This window comes from Ceratosolen solmsi, unplaced genomic scaffold (genome assembly GCF_000503995.2).
Source record: "Ceratosolen solmsi marchali unplaced genomic scaffold, CerSol_1.0 scaffold49, whole genome shotgun sequence".
Lineage (NCBI taxonomy): Eukaryota > Metazoa > Arthropoda > Insecta > Hymenoptera > Agaonidae > Ceratosolen > Ceratosolen solmsi.
The window spans coordinates 1136278-1150812 of NW_011948450.1; the positions used below are offsets into that span (position 1 = coordinate 1136278).

General features: G+C 25.1%; 1 protein-coding gene across 2 annotated transcripts in view; it reads left to right on the forward strand.

Annotated features, from left to right (window-relative positions):
- LOC105366547 (long-chain-fatty-acid--CoA ligase 5) overlaps positions 1 to 14535 on the forward strand; it is a 36458-nt gene that overhangs the window by 14363 nt on the left and 7560 nt on the right. Inside the window, exons 1-2 of one of the 2 annotated variants that reach the window (XM_011505039.1) lie at positions 6781 to 6960; positions 8274 to 8742. In XM_011505039.1, coding sequence (XP_011503341.1) covers positions 6794 to 6960; positions 8274 to 8742 — 636 coding nt within the window. In that variant the 5' untranslated portion in view covers positions 6781 to 6793. Of the gene's footprint in view, positions 1 to 6780; positions 6961 to 8273; positions 8743 to 14535 lie in introns of those variants that run through there. The other variant, XM_011505038.1, reaches the window with a different exon arrangement.

Here is a 14535-nt window from a genome sequence, read left to right on the forward strand (position 1 = left end):
ATTTATATTCTATCTTATATACACACATGCTAAGTAAAAGCACAGTATAAGTTATAAAAATATAATTGAAAATATAAAAATTTATTCTAAAGTTTGTAAAATCAACTTCATTGTTTTACATTAAAACGGAAATAATGTTAATCATAATTAGCAAAAAAATTATTATATAATAATTAATAAATAAATAAATAATAATAATAACAATAATAATAACAATAATACTATAATAATTATTATATTCTTATAATTCGTAAATTAAAATAATTAAATATTAATTAGAACGTACAATAGCTCGATTAAATTAATGAAAAACATCATATTTTACAATATACAAAATTTTGTATATTTTTTTAAATTAAACATACAAATAAATGATCTAATACTAATTTATATCAAATGACCAAAGTTATTTTGCTCGAGAACGTAAATAACATAATGAAACTAATCTATTATTGTGAAAACTTAAAATGTTATACTTATAAAAATATGTCATAATAAAAATCCTTTATTTAAAATTATATTTTAATATTTTAATCAAACAAAACCTTTTTAAATAATTTTTAAGAAATTTTAAGAAACTTTAAGAAATTTAAATACCTTCAATGTGAGATTAATTTATTATATAGTTTCTCATAATTTTAAAGATTATCATAATATAATAGAAATAATATTTTAAGTTTAGAAGTGTACAAATGGCTAAAATGGTGAGAAACTAATAACTCAGTCTACACTATCGTAGACCCAAACAAGATTTCATTTGATAAAATTTATCCATTAATTTTTATTTAATTCGATTGAAGTATTGAAATATAATTATTTTCGATAAAATATTTTTAGTTTTCATAGAAATATTTGAATATTATTGAATAAATTATTTGTATTATTACGAAATGCATCTTAGCCATAAAGATATATACATTTCAACGAAAATGTAAAGCAACGATAAATATCTAAAAAATCAAAGTATTTAAAATTATTTTGTAAATTGACAGAATTTTTATATTTTACAAATATATATTATTTATATTATATCATATTTTTATAAAAACACATATTGAATTATGAAATTACTTTTGCAACTGAATATAAATACTAAAAATAGCCAAATACAGATTGTATTAATTTTGTTATAAAATTAATTAATTAAATTACAAAAACCTAATTCTTTAACGTCATAATATTCAATTAAGGCAAGCAAATTGTAAAAAAAAATTTCTTTTAAAACTATTCAGCTGAGTAATTTTTTCCTGTAATAGACATTTAATGATTATTGCTGTTGATCGGAGTCAAGAACTTCATACGGATGAAGGAGTTTCTTCTTAATTCTTTAAAGCTTGTCACAATTATATTCTTCATACTGTGCACTTTTCAATTTTTTCTATTAAAAGTGTGTCACATTATAACAATAGTTTTCATAATACAAACGATAGTTCGATACTCACATATTTGTGGAATAAAACTTAGTTGTAGCATCATTAATTTTTTACATTTCCGTTTACAACTGATACAGTTTCATTATAATTAAAACTTTTATTTGAATTAACTTTCTTTTTCTTTCATTAAAACCAAATTAACAATTACTTTCATTATCTATCTTTTTTGAAATCTATATTAAATATATTGATTTTTACATTAGGTTCTCCTACTACAATATTATTACTAAAAATAATATTGTAAACCCACGTACTTTTTCGTTATTTTATGACTTTTATCAAATAACGATCCAAGCATTGCATAATATTCAACTAAATTCAAGTTTTTGTATGTAATTATTATTTTATAACTATGAGTAAAAAAATTAATTATCACAAATGTATTGATTAATATAAAATTATAAAGATTTTTATAATAAAAATTGTAAATACTTAACTCTATTAGTCAATTTTTTGACGATGTACAGTTTATGGACTGTGACTTTACATTACATTTGGAAATACAATTAATAATATACTCAGACAATACGTACTACGGGAGTATTTTAAATATCTTAATAAAAAAACTGAATTATTAACCCCAGTTAATCTAATTTTTCATATCCAATACATCAATAATTGAAATCCTGATAATCATTGATGTTTTGATGGATGGTGTATGATTAAATAGTGCTTAGTTTATGTACGCCTCTATCTCCTTGTAATGAAAAACCAGTGAAATTTGAACTTTATTAAAAATTATACTATACACTGAATATGATATTATAATCTGAAATTTTCAATTTAGATTATATAGTAATACTTAATATTAAACATAGTTACATTTATTGGTCTTTAATCACTTCCAGTGTAATGATCTGTAATATTAATAATATAGTATTTATATAAATAATTATTGAATGAAAATAATTGATATATTTATTATATTAACTTAATAGGTCGTGAGCAACAAGTTTTAATTACTTTTATATTCATAATATTCAGTTCATTCATCATATTCAGTGTATAGTTTAATTTTTAAATTTATGAATGCTATAATTAATTTTCTTTCTGAAATTTACATATTAGATTAGTGTGAAGGTATTAAAAAACAAACAGTTGTTATTGTTTTTTCTTTGCATACCTTGGAATGAATATGTATTTTCAATATTAACATTACAATTCATACAATTAATTTTCCTAATATAACTTAAAAGCATATTTTCGTTTCATTTTTAATTATTTTATTAATAATTTATTAAAAAATTTAAAGTTTATTTTGTTTAAATACTAATATTTGATTTACTTAAGCATTGTTATTAATTGTTTTGATATTTCTACTATTATCAAGAAAAATTACTAAATTTTAATTATTTCCAACGTGTCTTTCAAATTACTCTTTCATTGTTCACATTTATAAATTACTATAACAGTGCACATAATTTTTGTTCTGTATTATTTCCGTAATGTAACTCCTTTCATTAAAGGTAGCAATTCGAAAGTTTGTAACTTGTAATACGGCGTTCATTTGATAATACACATACACTTCAAGATTTATCAATATTTTGAATTAATTTAACGAATTATGTAAAAAATACTATTTTTTTTATTCTGTGTATTCTAACAATAATTCTAACAATCTATTTGATATTCTATTCTATTTCTCCTTTTAAGGTATAGAGTACTTTGTAATTTTTTTTATGTCTTACATGTGAAAATAGTATGCATCTTTTTATAATTAATAGGTTATAGATTCGACATTACAGTATTCTATAATGAGAAAATCTCAAATACTAGAAGCTAAACATTATGTATATTAAAACAACATTAAAAACAGTAGGTTTACAAAAATTATTTTTTATTTTTAATTGTACAAAAAACTTTTTTATTTAATAACGATGGAATATTCTAATTTATTGGTCTTTTTTGTCCTGTCTGCATCAAAGTGTCAGTCATTGATCATTCACTATCCTTCGCCAGGCTATAGCAGAATATTAATTATATATCATTTTCATTTTTAGCTTGTTTACTGTTTAGAGTGTACAAAATATTGAATTATATTGTACTGCCATGACATGCTTGTACTAACCCACTTTGGCACTAAACCCTAGCATAATCAGTAAATCTCCAATTGTTTCTTCTAATAATATATTACCATAAATTTGATTCTAAATTTTACTATATCTAATCTATAATCTAATCTAATCTGCAAATAAATAATTACTTGATCCCGTAGCTCCTCATTGCATGGTACTATAATATATTAAATAGATAAACATCATACTGTATTATTTTGTAATTTGTTATGTTCGTCTAAAATAAATAACGACTGAAATTCCGTCTTTTTCTTAATTGAAGTAATTAAAATTCTCCTTATAATAATATAATAATGTAATATCTTAAGAAAAAAAGTATTAAAACTACAATGAAAGAATCGTTTTACTGAATGATACTAATTTTGCAGTTATAGAATCAGATTAATTTTTTTTACTTACTGTAATTTCATATAAATTACAAATATCTACGTGCAGAAAATAAAAATATTTTCTAAACTTGACAACATAAATAGAGTTGATTATACTTGTTACAGTATTATATATTTTTATTTATCTAATGTCAATATTATATTCACTATTAAATTCATATGATATCAAATCCCTTATGGAAATTTTTTTTTATATTTATTTTTGTACTATCGTATAGATACTTTTATTTCAATTAAATTTATTTTTTGAAATAAATAACAGAAACAATATAGTAATATAGTATAATTATATGTATACTGAAGAATTAAAAATATATATTCATTGTTTTAAGCATTTAAGGTGTATGTATTTGTTTTTAAATCTGCTTATACGAACGTTTTCATTATTTAAACTGTAAGTGAGAAAACATAATAAATTAATATTATTATTGTTTTAAACAATTGTTAAAATTATTATTTCCATTTTTAACAAAGTTAAAGCAAAATAAAAAATAATGTAAAATTAAAATTTATAAAAATTGAATACGGTTTGTACTAAAAATTTTTTTATGACATAAATTTCTTATGAAAATAATTTCAAATAAAATCAAAAATATTTTCGAAAAATTTAAAACTATTAAGTTAAAATTTAAAGTTTAATTAAAATTAGAATAAAATCAAAACTTTATAAAAATTTATTAAGAAATGATATCCAAAAAGTTTATATATAAATCATCATGGCTTTTTTTCTTAATAAATAATACCGAATTATTTATATACACTAATCTTGTAAAATTTGCATCTAAAAAACATAAATAATAAACTATTATTAAAATTTAAGAACATTAAACATATTACAAATATTTTAATTTACAGATAATATTATTTTTTCTGACACGTATTGAAAAAAGATTCAAAAGTTTGCTAAATTTCTCCTATTATTTTTAATTTACTCACTATTATTTCAAACTATTCTATATAGAAATACTTGTTTCGCGAGTTTATTTAAATCTATTAAAGTTTTTGGTGTATTCAAAGTTAAAAATCCTTTAAAAAGGTAAAATATTTTAAATATAAAATTCGAAATTGATTATTTTTAAGCATATTTTGATAAAAAATTTATATCTAGTTTCTTTGCTTTTCTTTCATACGTTTAAGCTTGCAAATTCTTGTTCACAATTATTACTTATAGTACCAATTTTGTTTCTATATTTTCATCTGTTTTAACTTACTATTTAGTTAACTTTTCTTTAATACAACAACCTTTTCCTATCCAAATTCAAACCAAATCAAAGTCAATTTGTTCCCTTCAATGAAGTATAAATTATATGTGCTGTTTTTAAAGTGTAATACTATTTTATTCTATCTTTATTAAAATAAGTATTGTACATAAATCATAACATAATAATTTGATTTAATTAAGAAAATATTTTTTATATACTTTCTAAATTATGAATATGATCTATCACATGCTATATATATATATATATATATATATATATATATATACACAGAACGTAATCTGGAAATAATATAAAAATAAAATGTTAGAATTAAATAATCTTTGAGTATAACTAAATTCTGATGAGATACAGCTTAAATGTAGTTGGTTTTTATATAATTAAAATAGAATAATAATATAGGTATTTATATATAATTTGAAAGTAATGATTATGAATTTATACAAGTTAATAAAATCTCGTAATGATAGAATTAAGCTTAAATAAACTGTCAAGTACTGAATTGATGGTTATTTTTAACTTTCAGTATGATCGTCAAAACAGGAAATTATTTCGAAAAATTAGATATAAATAAAATTATCTGAAGGTCAAAAGTAAAATACGAGATATTCACCAACAACTAGGAAAGGTAAGAATATTTACAGGTACGAGTTTTATGAGTAATTATATAATAATTCAGTGAATGAAAGTAGGTAAACGTCATATTTATTCTTATTAAATAAATCGATTAAAGCTGTTAATACTGTTATTGTTTTTGTTATTGTTATTGCTGTTGTTATTGTTATTATTGTTATCGTTATTGTTATGTTAAGGTCGTATAATGATATAAATATATTTAAATTAAAATTAAATACAATTAAATTAATTAATAACAAACTGACAAAATGAGTACGTAAAAGAAATACATCAACTGTTAATCTACGTAAAACAAAAACATTAATGAATAAAAATTTGATACCTAAGACCGTCAATTGAATTATAATATTGTGTATATTTAAAAGGCAGTATATATAATAGTGTTATTTAACTACTTATTTACTGGCTACACTAATTATTTGATCATTTATACCAACATATTTTAGTAGCTCGCATAACTTCTCGAAAATGGTAGTCGAATTCTATTTTTATATTTTTAATTTAATTTTTTAAGTGTGTATACATGAAATTTTAAGCTAATTTTTCATTATAAAATTAAGAAAAAATAAAATAAAGAAATTATTCGTAAATATTAATTATAAATATTTCATAGAGAATATTTTCTTTAATAAATTAATAATATATATTAATTTATAATAGTCTTGTTGAGTGAGTCTAGAAGAAATTGTGCAATTCATATCTGGTGAAGTTTTACGCTTTCTACACTTCTCCGTGAAAAGGGATCTGTGCAAGGTACACTGCTAAAAAATAATTACCATTTATTGCCATTGAGCGCAAAATTGTACGCGATTCGCCTTCAGCGATACTGATTCTCATTTATATCACTACCGGGCGCCGCCATTTGCCATGCATCTCCAGCAAGGATAATTATCATATATTGCTACGGAGCGCCAATTTGCTCGCGGTAAGCCTTCAGCGATACAGACTGATAATACGGCTACCAGGCGCCGTCATTTACCATGCGCTTCCAACAAGGCTAATTCACATTTATACTGCTACTGGGCGCAACTGATCGCGGTATGCCTCCAGCGAGAGTAATTTCCATCATACTGCTACAGGGCGCTGCTACTTGCAACACGTCTCTAGGTAGACCAGGTTTCCCTTGCACACCCGGACGAGGCCCTGCACTTCCTTTCTGTCAACTGTCAAAACCACTAGATGAACTCAACAACACTCACTACTACCGGTAAATCGCTTACATAATTGTAATTGAACCTAAAATAAATGTCATGAAAACCAATTGTGCTTATACTGAATTTATGCATTAACCTCTCACTCATTCCCACTTTTCCACCGTAAAACGGAGGCATGGCCTAATCCAATCACCTAGGTCTCTCAAACGCCGGGTGAGTGGAATTCCGAACATTTGATTTTTTATTTTTTTATTTTAAGATTTTTCTTTTCATATTTATTCTGAGTATTACGATGGTACTATTGAATATTATATTTACATTTAAAATCATTTCAATTTATATTATTAGTTAACAATTTTCGTTGGATCATCTTCAAATTTTAGGCTATATTTTATACATTACATATAATATATATTACATACTTTTTCGTGGTAAAAAGTCTGATAATTTTTTTATCATTGTCTTTCAATTATTGTTTAGCATACTTTATAATATTCTTAAAATATTAAATATTTAATTATTTTACAATTTTTAATAGGCATATTTATCTTTTATACAAATAATATTACAAAATAAAAATTAAATTTAGAGTAAAATGACAAGTAATGAGATAAATTTCGTATTTTGTCATTTAATAGCAAATAATTTTATTGTATTTATAGTAATTAAAATTATATAAATATAGTAATGTAATTAATTGAGTCATCGGTCATTAATTCTTTAGTTTATTTATGAAAAATGAAACATTAGTAAAAAATCCATATATACTTTGAACTGAATAAAATAATGCTATTGTTTTCTATAATAATAAACCAAGAATTTTACTGCAGTTTTATAAGTAAATGTTATTTATTTAAATATTCTGATACATACTGACATTATTTTATTTATAAAAATACTTTTGTAACAAAAGCAATACTTTTTCGCTATCGAAATAGTTCTTTTCAGTGTTTTGTATATTTTCTTCAATAAGCATTTGAATTATTGATAACTTATATTTATTAGTAATAATATAAAATATGTTTTATATTTAGAAAATTATAATGTTTTGTACATGATTAGATATATTATCTAATCTATAGTTATATAGTATATAATCTATGTTAGATATATTATCATAACTATATTAATTTGTATATAATTCTTTAACAATAATTATTGTTACAAAATATTTAATGTTTTATTTTGAGTCTTATAATTATAATTTTAAGTATTTTGATAACATGCATAAAACTGCAAGTGAAATTTGATTAATTAAAAATTTAAATTAAAGTGATCCTTTAGTATTATAAGCAAAATTATATAACATTATAAATGTATTTATTTAAAAAATATAAATTTATATGCAGCTATTTACCTTTTTTAGATGCTTACGCAAGTTAGTTGTTATGAAAGAAATAAAATCGTCAACAAAACAAAGAGCAAAGAATAGGGGTATAGAACTATATCGTTTCGAAGATATTGAACAATTGGGTTCAGAAAAAAATAATCCGGAAATGCCGGCATCTTATATGGATCTTTGTACAGTTTGTTACACTTCAGGAACGACTGGTAATCCAAAGGGTGTTATGCTAACTCATCAAAATGTTATGGCTGGTGTTTGTGCTGTTTTACTTCAATTAGGAGATTATAAGCCTACACCCAAAGATACAATGATTAGTTTTCTACCACTAGCTCATATGTTGGAAAGATGTTGTCAAAATGCAATGTACATGGTTGGTGGATCAGTAGGCTTTTTTAGAGGCGATATTAAAGGATTATCAGCTGATATGAAAGCATTAAAACCAACGGTTATGCCAGCTGTTCCACGACTTTTAAATCGTATTTATGATCAGGTTAGTTATATTCCTAATTCTACTTAAAATTTAAAAAATTTGATATTATAAATAAAAGTTTTCTATTAAGCATTTAATACTACGTATCAAACATATATTTTAAAATTAATATTAATTATTTTATAAATGCTATTATTATAATTATATAACTATTATAACTATAAGAAAATTTTTTGTACATCATTTTATAATATTACAATTTTTATTTTATTAATTAAATGTAAATTATATAATAAAAATTAAAAAAAATAGAATACCAAATAACAGAAATAAAAATTCAGTATACAGCATATACATTTTTTTAGTCAATTATGCAGTTAATTATTTATATGTTTTTATGCATAGTTTTTGTTTGAGAATAAGACTCCGTTTAGTAAGGCAATAAAATATCTGACAAGTAATGTCATGAAAATTGTATTTAAGACTTCAAAACTTTCCTGCTCATAATTATTTGTACTAGTGTCATAAAACATCTGGAAAACTCTAGCGGAACGTGCTCATACTCCCAGTGCAGTAGAACCTAATGGGTTTACTGCCGCGAGAACCCCAAAGTAAATTCAGAACGAATATCAGATATGCGTGAAGCATTGAGTACAAATATTTACTGCAACCGAAAACCCGTACGTACTACACATGCAATGACCATACGTGCGCACTCGGCCTTTAAGACAATGCTTGCATTGTTCTTGGCTATGCCACATCTGGTCGATCGTATTGGAAAATTGACCACGCCCAAGCGGACCCTTCTTCTAGCCAAGTCCCAGAGAGGGATGAGGCAACCAAAGAGAGGTGACCAATGGAAAAGGCTCGCCACCTTCCGACACTTTCCCAATTAGCAAATTCGGAACTGAGCCCGGAAGGAAGTGGAAATGAAGGCGTGCATAATCTATTGTGCGACCCAAGATCAACCACTGATTGGTTAATTAATAAAGGAAGAAGGGATCCCAAGTGGAGCGGGATCAGTGAATCATTTTAAGAAGGGACTACGTAATGTACCCTCACTTACTCTTTCCAAATACTTCTTACAGTGAAGGATAAGTCACGACCAACTCTCACGGAGGAGGACCGGAGAGATGAGTCGTTTAGCTAGCTGAGTTTTAATAATAAGTTCTTTCCACTATTGTGAATTAGTGTACAGTTGAATTGATCTCATCAAGACTGGATTGCGTGGGACCTGACCACTTGTGGTCTCACTTGGAGACAAGGAAGAACTGAAGGGTTGCAACATTGCAAGGGAACGTAATAACAAGCCATCGAAGAGAGACTGGAAAATCACGATACACTGCAAGTAAGTCCTTACAGCTAGTACTCATTCTTGATTTCTCGGCTTATGTAGAAGACGGACGGATAAAGTCCAACTACGGAAGCTTCCCGGACATACTCTTGAACAAGACCAGCTATAAATGCCACATTGGCTTCTCAATCCCTCCAACTGCAAGTTGTTCCCGCCACAGATGGCGCACAGCTTCGCATAACCTCCATCTCGGCTCTCTTACGACCGATATTTAAAGGCAACTACACACGTATTAAGATAAACACAATAGCATTCCAGTGTTCGATCAGAGCACTACAATCATGATAACCTCTTAGCGATAATATTCAATAGATTATAACCTGCTTCATTCATAGTAAATATATTTTAACACCACAAGATAATCAAGAAATATAAAGTTCGTCTGTAATTCACCCTTTTGTAAATCAATTCAAATAAATAGAAATAATAAAGACATGTGTTAATTATTAATCAGTGCATTCACCCTTTACTTGCCCGGCAACCCCACATAACATCTAGTGGGTTTTATTGTTCTACGTTAATTATTGCACGTTTTGGCTGACTAGTCAAATTGTGGGATTATTTTCCGAACAGTTTTAAACAATCGAAGTGTTGGAATAAGCGTTTTCTGTTTATTAATCGTATTTATTTATTAACGAATTTGAAATTTTTAATATTAAATTGTAATTTAAAGGAACGTTAATTATAATAGAATAATATATCATTATATATATATATATATTATAGGATATATTCCCTAAAAGGGAAGACTTGTCAGTTTACAATTTATATATAAAATCATTAATTTTGTTAAATTAGAAATCTGTGTAAATTAATCTTTTCGAGTTTAATTTTAATTTTAGTAGAATAAAAAATCTTTTGATGATACTTATTGGTTTTTATTTTTATTTACATGATGATGATATTTACATATGAATAATAAATATGGAAGATCCGCGGAAAATCATAATTTCATGTTCATTTTATTACATGTATATCATAATTGTCATATAAAAGTTAGAATTAAAAATATGACTTTCTACGAATATATGCTAAAATTTATAAATTATTTTCTGATAAATTTGTTTAAAGCGTAAAAGGATCAAAATTATTTCTATAAGCAAACAAGTAACATTTAATATAAAATAACTAATAGTAATCCTAATAGTAAATCAAGAAAATTTAGATTAATAGTGATATGAAAATAGGCTTAAGACGTAATCTAATATCATTAAATAGTAATTTAATTTACTTTTGTGTAAATGATAAGGTTACACCTAAAAGAAATAAGTTACAAGACCCTTATATTATAATCTACAAAACAAACACAAAAAATGTACGTGTCATAAAAGCTCACCGATCGATAAAAATATGTTATCCGGTATGTTAGCTTCACAGTTAAACTCGAATGGAAGAGGTAAGAAATAAATATAGAGATATTTGTTAAATAGAAATTATACAAAACATGTTCTAAATGAAGCGTATTGTTATGAATGAGACAAGTTAATTTTTTAAAATACTTTTACTGATATTTGAGCAAATAATAAATAGAAAGTGATCGTTATATACAATACTGTATCTGATCTGTTGTGTGAAATCATATGATAATCTATATAGTTTGATGTATAATGTATTAAAATTATATAGAAATTATTTTCATTATTACGAAATAAATAATTTATATCTAAATAGAATAGATAAGAAATATTTAAAAAATTGAAGATAAGATTAATCGAAGTATTTTTTATGTGCAGAACAAGTTTGTACTCATTAATAAATACTAGCATTTATAATATTTTATTAACAGAACGTTTACAAATTAGTGATAATGTTATATTATATAAATATAGCGAAATATCCAACAAAATAAAAATATTATCTTTTCTTTATGAAATATATTACTTTTCTATACATTTTTTTATATTTGAATAGATACAAGCATATATTAAAATCTTCTGTAAAATCTTGACCAGTTTTTTTTTCATATTATTAATTATTAATAATAAATAAAAGACAGTAAAAGACCAGACTTTTTTCATATTATTGATTATTTATTTTTATTTTTTTTTTTATATAGATTATTTATATATAGATTATAATATATATATATATATATATATATATATATAATATAAGTAAAAAACTTAACTTTTATTTAAACGTAGTTCAAACAGATTCTAAATTCTTATTAACCAATTTTCCTTCAAAACTAATTGCTTCTTCCGACCCTACGTAAATTATATAGATCAATTTTTAATTAAAGATTGTTGGCACTTTCAGTTGTCTGTAAGTAATTAATTACAGTTATAACCGTATCGTTACTATGCTTATTATTTATGACAATGAGTTGTTGTATAACCTTTTTTTAAATTTATATAAATAACAATTTTATCCTTATCAATGTTTTTATATTGTCACTCTTATTTAATCTTATCTGCCTTTATACTTCACCTGAATTTATTTTGGTATCTACTTAAATATATAGCTTTCATTCGTGAACATCATTTGATTGTAACTGTTATTTCTTCTTGCTAAATCAGTTAATTACCAATTCAAGAAGATAATACCATATCTTTTTTATATTTTTTACAAATCAATTTTCACATTTAATAATTTAATATATTCTTAGTGTATTTCATAATAATAAATTTCATAATAAATTTCAGTGCCTTATTAATTTATATATTATACTGTTATATACTTATTGCATATTACTAAGTATTGGTGTTAAGATTTTAATTATTTATATAGAAAACCCATAAACTTAATTTTATAATTATGTTTCATACTTGGATCTAATATTTTAGATATATTTCTCATATTAATATAAGATTATTTTGAATGTAACATTTTTGTTTCTTTGCCATTTATTTACATGGTGAAAAATTAATTCCTACATAAACAGATACTAATAAAGACGATCGAATATTAACCAAATATTAATAAATATAGCTTTAAGCAATCAATTCTTTCATATTTGTCTTAACTTTTATAGCAATTTTACTGAACTAAGTGTGATAATTCATATTGTGATATGCATATTGAATCATTAAAAATCAACATATCTCTACTGCGGTATTGACATTTATTTCTTTCAGACAAAATCAGATACAGTAAAACTTTATACTATCATTTTCATACTAGAGTAAGTTAATAGGAATCTTACATAAAATTTATTGAAAAATGTTGTTATGTAGATCTCGGTATCTGTTTATAATTAAATAAAAAATGTATTATTTTCTGAGTTTTGTATGTACAAAATGTATCAAGTGACTAATCTCTATCCTCTTGTAGTATGATTATTAATAAGATTTGTTCATAGTGTAGGATGTCTTTTGTCATCAGAAGAATACATTTATATTAATACAAATTTATATTAAGAAATGTTTGTTTTTAACAGAATATAATACGATTGTTTGATTTTTCACTGATATATGCAAATGTAATAATTTCTAATTTGTATTTGTAACCTCTATAAATATAAATTAGATAAATATAAAAAATATAATTATATAGAAAAATTTTATTCACTAAATAGAAATAATACCAATTGGAAATTATGTAATAGTCTAGATGCATACTTAGATGTATCGCATCAATGATTATCAAAAAAGTACCGGATCAATATTGATGTTGCTATTATTAATTAATATATTCCATAGCGTTTAAAGCAAGGATGCCAATTTTTTTATAAATTGTTTTTATCTATCACAATATACATGTTCGAGATTGCGAGAACCTCTCGAATGTCATAAAACATCTGGCAAAACAACATCATTAAATAGTCGTCAGACTTCTGAAAAGTCCTGAACATAAAACATCTGGTAGCAATGTCACTAAACATCATTATGTATCTAGAAAGAGCCTCTACACGCAACAATTCCAATCTAACGGTACGCTCCCCTGCTGTAAAAGCTGCCATGCGGTCGCCACATGCGCGTCGAGGGCAATCAGATCGGGAGCTCCTCTTGGTGTAAAGGCCAAGAGAAGACTGAGCTTTATGATTGAAGGTGATGCCGCGAGAGGCGCTGCACTCGCCCTGTATGTCGCAAGTTCGCTGATTTGCCACAAAAAAAAGGAAAGGGATCCCAAGAGGACACCATGGTCAGTGAACTGCATTTAAGAGGGACAACCATAAGATTCAAGCACTCAAGTTGAAGTCGTCAAGGAAAAGGGAAGAAAGGAATGAAAGTTCCCTCAGCTGAGTCCGAAGACAAGTCTTCGTTTGTAGTCTCATCTACTCAAGGGCGTCATGGCCACTATCTCCCATCCAAGGTCTCTCGAGGAGCCAGGTCACCGATTACACTTAAAGGATCGAGGTCGCTTCAAAAGTACACACAACATTATCTTAATTAATTCTAGTGCCAGAACTTAAGGAGAATCTCGCTAGTGCCCCACGTGCACGAAGCAACCGCCGGCAAGCCAATCTTAGCGCCATTTGGCGCTATCTTGCAGAATCATCGAAAATCGCACGTGCCCCAATCTCACTTCTCAGGAAACAGAGTATCAGTGCACTACCT